Genomic DNA, 9,310 nt, shown 5'->3' on the forward strand with positions numbered 1-9,310 from the left:
TTGTGTCGTTAAAATTTCGTCGGAACAAAGTTACGGAAAAATCAATTAACAAACGGAGACGTAACAGTATTATATAATATTTTAGTTAAAGTTGTGACAAAGTCTATTGTAACAACTTTATTTTTCACTAATAATGCTAGGATTTTACAACGGTGATATACCTTAAATTTCCACTTATTAAAAATAACACAGTGTAGTTAAAGTTACATAGAGAAGCTAATAAAAGAAAATCAGTTCGAATGTAAGTCGTAAAGTGAAATTTGTGGCGAACACAAGAAATACAACGAATTTTTCTTCACATTTTTCAAAGCGATTCTGCAGGCTTAGTACGTAAAAGGGGTAATTGATATCACCTCTGGTACCAAATTATACGTCTAAGTAGCGTTGTACAGATATATTTAACTAAATGTCTTGCATAAATAATATTCCATATTTTATTAAAAGGTATGATACATCATTAAAAAGAATGGTACATCGTTTTAATTCGAAATTAATTAAATATTTATAGAAAAAGCTATAATTGTGATAATAGAATAACAAAAAGATAGGAAAAATGTTTGATTAAACAAAACAGCAAAGCTAAATTTTGATTTAGTTATATGTTATTAGTTTTGTGTACACACATATATATATGATTACATACAATAGATTTATATATATATATATATATATATTACGTTTCAGATTAATTAGAAAAGTACCATCTTGCAGCAATTAGCCATATATGATGAAGGAACAGACGAAACCTGTGGATCTCAGCACAGTTCGAGGTAGTATATGTTTTCGTTTATTTTTAATTTCGCGCAAAACTACACGAGGGCTATCTGCGTTAACCGTCCCTGATTTAATAGTGATAGACTAGAGGGAGTTGCAGCTAGTCAACACCACCCACCGCCAACTCTTGGGGCTACTCTTTTACCAAAGTTTAGTGCAATTGACCGTCACGTTATATCGCCCCCACGGCTGAAAGGGCGAGCATGCTCGGTGAACAGGATTCGAAACCGTGACTCTCAGATTGCGAGTCAAGCGCCTTAACTACCAGGCTATGCCAAAAATATTACATGATATCATGTAAAATGCTTGTTTTACTCAGTTTAGCAATAAGTAAAAGCTAACAAATATGAAAAACCACTTTAATGATTATAGGTACCTTTTCCAAATAAAAGTGTTTTTTTTGTTTTTTAACGAAAAAAAACAACAACAACAGCTCGAACGTGAGTGACCTTTAATAGTGTCCTATTAAATATATATATAAATTTAGTATACTTCTAATCATTTTGGCAATAAATTTAGTAAAAAAAAACTACCTTTACTCTTTAGATAATAAAAGAAAATTTTTTTATTTCAGCCAACTTTTCGCCATTGCGGTTTCATCAGGGCTAATAGTACAAGAACTGTTTAATGTACGAACATATGTTTTTAAACTGATTTTCTGTTCTATTGCTCGAGACTTTCGTAACATGCTTTTAACAATGTTTTTTTTTTTACTAACTTTAGTGCCAAATTCCTAAAAACAATAAAATATTTCTAATCAGTCTTGAATTTAATTCATTTATATGAATGCTATACAGCAGCATGTCTAGAATTTGGAGTTTGTTGAAGTCCCACTGAAATTTATTCTTTTCTGTGTAAATCAACACTGTTCGTGCTTTTATTCAATTCTGGGGTTTCTGATAGTTGAATCGAATATTATGTAAAACTAGCAACTAATATAAATGGGTCACGGATTCGAATCCCCATCACTAGACATGCTCGCCCTTTCAGCCGTGGGCACGTTATAATGTGACGGTCAATCCCACTATTCGTTGGTAAAAGAGTAGCCCAAGAACTGGCAGTGGATGGTGTTGACTAACTGCTTTCCCTCTAGTCTATCACTGATAAATTAGGGACAGCTATCACGGATAGTCCTCGTGTAGCCTTGCGCAAAATTCATTTCAAACCAAACCAATCATGTAATATTCCAATAACAAAAATCATCACCAACAGGAATTTTTATTTTTTTTCATTTTATCTTTATAAAAATTGCTTAACGTTTCTTATACCAGGAATTTCCTATATGCCCAGTTCGTTAAGATTGTCTCCAATCTGGTAGCTTAACATCTCTAAATTATATCGTTGTTATTGTTGTTTTGTAAAATACTTAAAATATTAAAAAACTGTCCTCAAACCATAACTGATTGGGAATCGTTCTGTCAAAAATATAGCGTTAATTTTTATCAATAAAATTAAATTATTTATGAGAGAGACATTTCGAAAATCGATACCTGCAAATTAACGACATTTCATGGTGTATCGCTCTAGGCCTTATGTTATCACCATACGTTATATTTACCGTTGGCAGAATAACCTTATTTTTTTCCTTGTCCTGACAGTCAGTATGAAAAAATATTGGTTTAAAATTCAAAGTATCTCGTTCTATATATTTATATTAGCCTGTGATCTAACCGAACCAAATGTATTTATGCGAATTATTTGTGACATAAAAGTTGATGAACCGTTTCGTGACTTAAGATGTTAAGTCAATGAATCGTCGTTGATTCTGATGACTAAGTACACATCAGTAATTATGAGGATTTTCTATGATGTTTTATTAAACAAATACTACAATCTGTGAATGAGTAATTTTGAGATACTGTCCAGAAATATGAGGTTCGTTGACATCGTAAAAGTGTATAATTCATTCCTGTGATGAATGATCAAATATGAACAAGTAAAAAATAAATTACAGAATTATTTATAACGAACCTGTAAAAAACATCTCTGCTCAGTTGTATACCTTATTTATCATTCAAACAATAGGTTTTTCTGTTTTATTTATCTTTAAGTTTAGTTTATTAGTTTCAGCTTCCTCCTGGATGATTTGTCAAACCTAATTTTCGTCTCTTTTTTCCTGTATGGCATTTTTAACCTTCATATTCTTTTGCTTCTTTCTGCTACTCGGTTTCTCTTTTGATTTTCCTGTATTCCCGAATGATTTTCTGAACTACCTGGAGTCCTTGTTTTTATTCCATGACTGTTTGATCTTTTGTAACACTTTGTTTTATCTTCTGCATTATTTGCGCTAATCAGTCTCTTTCCTTTTCCTGCATGCCTATTTTAACTACTCGGTTTCCTTCATGGCCTTTGGCTTATCTGTGTTACTCGGTTTCCTTCTCTATCCTTATTAGCCGTTTAGCTATTTCAACTACTCGGTTTCCTTCATGGCCTTTGCATTATTTGTTGTTACTCGGTTTCCTTCTTTTTCCTTCTTGGCCGGTTGGTTATTTCAACTACTCGGTTTCCTTCTCGTTCCTTCTTGGTCGGTTGGTTATTTGTTCTACCCGGCTTCATTTTATTTCCTTCTTGACCTTTGGATTATTTGTGTTACTCGGTTTCCTTCATGACCTTTGGATTATTTGTCTACTTGGTTTCCTTCTCTTTCTTTCATGACCGTTTGGTTATTTGTACTACAAGGTTTCCTTCATGACCTTTGGATTATTTGTCTACTCGGTTTCCTTCATGGCCTTTGGATTATTTGTCTACTCGGTTTCCTTCATGGCCTTTGGATTATTTGTACTACTCGGTTTCCTTCATGGCCGTTTGGTTATTTGTACTACTCGGTTTCCTTCATGGCCTTTGGATTATTTGTCTACTTGGTTTCCTTCTCTTTCTTTCATGACCGTTTGGTTATTTGTACTACTCGGTTTCCTTCATGACCTTTGGATTATTTGTCTACTTGGTTTCCTTCTCTTTCTTTCATGACCGTTTGGTTATTTGTACTACTAGGTTTCCTTCATGACCTTTGGATTATTTGTCTACTCGGTTTCCTTCATGGCCTTTGGATTATTTGTCTACTTGGTTTCCTTCTCTTTCTTTCATGACCGTTTGGTTATTTGTACTACTAAGTTTCCTTCATGACCTTTGGATTATTTGTCTACTTGGTTTCCTTCATGGCCTTTGGATTATTTGTCTACTTGGTTTCCTTCTCTTTCCTTCATGACCGTTTGGTTATTTGTACTACTCGGTTTCCTTCTTTTTCCGCTTGGCCATTTGATTCTTTGTCACGCCCACCGTTTGATCCTTTATGTTGTCCATTTTATTTCTTTCACATGTGCGTCCCTTGAGAGCTCGTCCCACCTATATATATATATCATTTATTTTTCCTTCCCTGCTTGCGTTTTACACAGATAAATATCACCCAGCTAATTGCTATTCCATCCTATAATGTTCGTCACCACGGTCGAACAGCAGAAACATCGTCAACCATGACAAACTTATGCCGTTACAACACTTTTTCTGTGACATGTAAATAGGCCTACGGTCGTCTACCTGTCAAACCAAATCAGAAGTGGGTTACGTCATACCTCAGACTTCAAATAAAGAGGGTGTTTCCTGAAAACTGCGACTCGTTAGTTTCATTACTAAATCTTATTTATTTGCTTACAGCCTAAACCCGTCTAGCGTACAACCAAAGGAATAAATTGTATTATCTTTTGGTCACATAACCGAGTGAAGGAGACTTGGGGTAGGCGGACGTAATGATGCCCATTTTTCTTGCAGGACGACACTTCCGTGGCCCATCGTAATTTCTAACATGAAAACAAAGTTTTCAGTTATAACGACTGAATAGTGCGTGCTATGCATACTTCATGACCGATAACGAACTTGTAACTCGGAAAGGGATACATCTATATTTGGTTGTAAACAATGACATGGAAGTGTTATATTTGAAAAGTTACGAATTCTAAATAATAACCGAATTACCGTGAACAATTAAAAATAATAACCGAATTACGTGAAAAATTCCAAATAATATCCGAATTACTGCGAAAAATTCCAAATAATAACCGAATTACTGTGAAAAATTCCAAATACTAACCGAATTACTGTGAAAATTCCAAATAATAAACTGACAAATCAACGTGCTTCACAACGTGAGCAATTTGTATGGATTTTTCCTTCGATCTTATTCACTGTAGTCTTACACTGGTAAGTTCAAGGCTACAAATTCGCAAAAAAAATATTTTTATACGGTTGCAATTTTTCGTATAAACTCCCATTATTCAAGTTTTAAGTTTAGAGAATATAAAGCATAGCTTGTTGGTTTGAACACTGGACTCGCAATCTGCGGGTCATGGGTTCGAACCCCGTCATGGAACATACTCGCCCTTTCCTCCGTGGGAGTGTTATAATATGACGGTCAATCCCACTTCGTTGGTAAAACGAGTAGCTCAAGAGTTGGCGGTGGGTGGTGTTGACTAGTTGTCTTAATTCCCTCTAGTCTATAACTTGAAAGGGCCTGACATGGCCAGGTGGTTAGGGAGCTCGACTCTCAATCTGCGAGTCGCGGGTTCGAATCCCCGTCCCACCAAACATGCCCACCCTTTCAGCCTTAGGGGTGTTATAAAGTGACGATCAATCCCATTATTCGTTGGTAAAAAGAATAGCCCAAGAATTGGGATATCACTTCAAAATTAGGGAAGGCTAACGCAGAAAGCCCTGGAGTAGATTTGCGCGAAATTCAACGAAAAAAACAAGTATATGAAGTATAGCGTTTCAATTCAAATAATATGCGAGAATGTAACACGTTTGCTTCAGAAGTGGTAATGTAACATTTTAAATATAAAGTACGTCATATTTGAACCTTTTATATAAAACATAACGTGTTTATATTAATGCACACTGTACTTTTTTTGTTGTTGTTGTTGAATTTCGAGCAAAGATGCTCGAGGGCTACTTGCGCTAGCCCGTCTATAATTTAGCAGTAAAAGAATAGAGGGAAGGCAGTTAGTCAACATCACCAATTGCTATCACTTGGGCTACTCTTTTACCAACGAATATTGGGTTTGACCGTCACATTAAAACACCCCCACAGCTGAAGGAGCTAGCATGTTCGGAGACAGGATCACGACCATCAGATTACGAGTCGAATGCCCTAACTACTAGGTCATGCCAAGTACACTGTACTTATATTGAGCATGTTTGGTTTAATGCTATTAGCTGTAGACATAGGATCACTTTGCTCATTCAACAATTCTCTCTCGAACATCTTTAGCTAAGAGTAAGTTTAATAGATAACCCTAAAAACTGTAAATTGATGTCATGTACATAGTGAAACATCACCTTATTAACAGTGTAAAAGCTCATTGTGTGATCCCCCTAAAAAAAACACCCCCCCCCAAAAAACTAATATTATGGATGCATGCCGTGAAAACAGCAACAAAAACGCGTTAATTTCGTAAATAAGCAACGAGTATAATGACGTCATACTATATCTGTCAGTTTGATAAGGGTCTGAAGAAAAACATATTTTTGAGTGGCTATAAGGTTTTAATTTTGAAAAATACATTTGAATTGAAACTGAGAGTATTTCGAACGTACGTGAAACATGTTACACAAAAGTATCCATGTTTCACGTAAGGGAAACACTGAACGTTACTGGAACTTGATTGTGTATCATAGAGTACTAATTTCTGTTTCATCAGCTACTGTCTGTAAATTTCACACGTGTTCTTTCTATTAACCAGTTTGCTTTTCGTATTTTTCAAGTGAAACATGTGAATTTGATCATCAAATCCCACATTTGGTCGACATAGCCCTTGTCTGACCTAATTATCGCCCATATCCACTTGTCGTAAACCCCAGGCAATGACCCGGATGTACTACTATACTAGTGGCGCCGACCAGTGACTATTTCCACAAATCTTTCGTCGCCTTTGAACGTTATGGATTCGGAGTCCTTGAAATAATAACATGCCAACTGTTTTTACTCACATCTTTGCCAGGGGTTCGAACATTTGTTTGGCCTCGATCTATAATTATCTAAGTACACTCATAGCACGCGTTCGACACAAGCGAATAACTTTTAAGTCTCGCGAACACGGGTGTCTGTTTGTTGGTACTCATCGTTAACACACACATGTGTATTCTTTGAAACCTCGCTGATATATTTCGGAAGTGATACCACCCCTACACACTCTCTACTGTCTTCACGAAGTTGAAGCTATTGCAATCATATACTGTAGACCTAAAGAGTCTCCTCTGGTGCTGTTTAAGAGAAAGGGACGAAGAGGACGCTTCCGCTTCTATCTTTCTTTATTTCACCCGCTTTAGCAATGCTTTCTAACTGCAGATCAAGAAACAAGCTTACTAAAAAAGAATGGTCTACGTGTTACTGCACATAGTGCGAAAAAAATATCCCAGGATAGTATATCTTCTCTTGCTTAATCAACAATATCCCCCCTCAGTGGCACAGCGGTATGTCTGTGGACTTACAACGCAAGAATCTGGGTTTCGATACCTGCGGTGGGCAGAGCACAGACTGCTCATTGTGTTGCTTTGTGCTTCACTTCAAACAAAACAGCCCCCCCAGTGGCACAGCGGTATGTCTGTGGACTTACAACGCTAGAATCCGGGTTTCGATACCCGTGGTGGGCAGAGCACAGATAGCCCATTGTGTAGCTTTGTGTTTAATTACAAACAAACAAAATAATCAACATAACAAAAGTAACGTTTGTAAAAACAAGTCGTCCACTATCATACCACAAGCGATAAGGGAAACACCGTAAGAATTTAAAACGGCCAAAAAAAATATATTTGTAAAATTTCATTTCAAAAACAACAACAACAAAGTTACAATAAACCAGAAATTAACTAAATGTTTTACAAAACAAACAGCAACAACAAAGGTTTCAGTTATGTATGTTTGCCCCTTTTTGTGGTGTAATCACAAAAGATGCCCCCCTCTCTTTCCTCCGCATAAAAAAAGAAAATAATTGAATCCCCCCCCCTACATTTATTTCCGTATAATTGTATTTACGATTCTTGCCGATTCGGGCGCCTTATTGGTCCGCCCCCTCCCTCCGCAATTGCGGGGTATATATATATATACGCCCGCCACTGCATGCAGTAATTCTTCGTTAACACACAGAAAAAAGTTCTATCTCGAATAATAGTAAATTATCGGCCGGGCTGAAACAAGCATTGTATATGGTCTCCCGGGATGTTGCATTATTTTTATTTTATTGCTGTGAGCAACTAACAACAGACTGCAAGCACCGCCATAAAATGGACTAACGTAATCAGACCACAGAAAACAAGGGAAGACGCACGCGCGACTTTTTTTTTTTTGATGAAGTGAGTGAGGTTTCTTGCTCATCGGTTGCTTTTCGGGTTTGTGGTAACACTAGATTTTGTTGCCGCGTGTTGCTAACTGCGGTAGTCCAGAAAACGTCACGTACTAGCCTGGAAAGAAGCCGGAACTAGAAGCCTAGCCTGCACGGAGCTGTAGCCTGTTCAGCAAATGTTATTTGAGTTGTCGAGTGCCTATGTAAAGAACCGGCCACAGTTTCTCCGGGCGTTGTACTTGTCACTCCGTTATGGATAACCGATCGCGTGTCTTGTAGGCATAATTTTTAAAGGCACTTTTTTTTCACAACATTCGGAAGGCTGTGTTGATTGAGGACTTACTATGCCATTACTGCAAGGAGAATCGTCTGCAAATTGTGTACCTCCACTTGGTAAGTAGTCTTAGCTTCCACAGAAAACCATAAGTAACCAAACTAACGTTTCTAGAGACAGTTCACTATATTTAGTTATGTCTTGGTGAGCTTGGTGTAGTTCGGAACGTCCTTGAACCGTGTTTATAGCCTTCCCGGAGGCTGTGTAATGATGAAACGTCACTGGTTTCGTTTCTTTCTGATGTCTTGCAGTAAATGACCAATTTGAGATAAACAGTTTCGTTTCTTATTGATGTGTTACGGTAAATGATCAATGAAACGTCACTGGTTTCGCTTCTTTCTGATGGCTTGCAGTAAAAGACGAATTTGAGATAACCAGTTTCGTTTCTTATTGATGTGTTACGGTAAATGATCAATGAAACGTCACCGGTTTCGCTTCTTTCTGATGTCTTGCAGTAAATGACCAATTTGAGATAATCAGTTTCGTTTCTTATTGATGTGTTACGGTAAATGATTAATGAAACGTCACCGGCTTCGCTTATTTCTGATGTCTTGCAGTAAATGACCAATTTGAGATAAACAGTTTCGTTTCTTATTGATGTGTTACGGTAAATGATCAATGAAACGTCACTGGTTTCGCATCTTTCTGATGTCTTGCAGTAAATGACCAAGTTGAGATAATCAGTTTCGTTTCTTATTGATGTGTTACGGTAAATGATCAATGAAACGTCACTGGTTTCGCATCTTTCTGATGTCTTGCAGTAAAAGACGAATTTGAGATAATCTGTTTCGTTTCTTATTGATGTGTTACGGTAAATGATCAATGAAACGTCACTGGTTTCGTTTCTTTCTGATGTCTTGTAGTAAAAGAC

The 9,310-nt window shown here is 36.8% G+C and overlaps 1 protein-coding gene and 1 long non-coding RNA gene across 4 annotated transcripts in view; one reads left to right on the forward strand and one right to left on the reverse strand.

The window, feature by feature from the left end:
• The window catches only part of LOC106467658 (ETS domain-containing protein Elk-3-like), a 38,721-nt gene that overhangs the window by 18,984 nt on the left and 10,427 nt on the right, over window positions 1-9,310 (forward strand). For 2 of the 3 annotated variants that reach the window (XM_022395856.1, XM_022395855.1), the window contains exon 2: window positions 685-770. In XM_022395856.1, coding sequence (XP_022251564.1) covers window positions 725-770 — 46 coding nt within the window. In that variant the 5' untranslated portion in view covers window positions 685-724. Of the gene's footprint in view, window positions 1-684; window positions 771-8,107; window positions 8,499-9,310 lie in introns of those variants that run through there. The other variant, XM_013928029.2, reaches the window with a different exon arrangement.
• LOC111087820 overlaps window positions 4,338-9,310 on the reverse strand; it is a 16,308-nt gene continuing 11,335 nt past the window's right edge. Inside the window, exons 2-3 of the long non-coding RNA XR_002612455.1 lie at window positions 4,645-4,650; window positions 4,338-4,349 (exon numbers count right to left, since the gene is read on the reverse strand). This is a non-coding gene — a long non-coding RNA (uncharacterized LOC111087820). The remainder of the gene's footprint in view (window positions 4,350-4,644; window positions 4,651-9,310) is intronic.

The sequence above is a fragment of the Limulus polyphemus genome, unplaced genomic scaffold, assembly GCF_000517525.1.
Source record: "Limulus polyphemus unplaced genomic scaffold, Limulus_polyphemus-2.1.2 Scaffold2695, whole genome shotgun sequence".
Taxonomy (NCBI): domain Eukaryota; kingdom Metazoa; phylum Arthropoda; class Merostomata; order Xiphosura; family Limulidae; genus Limulus; species Limulus polyphemus.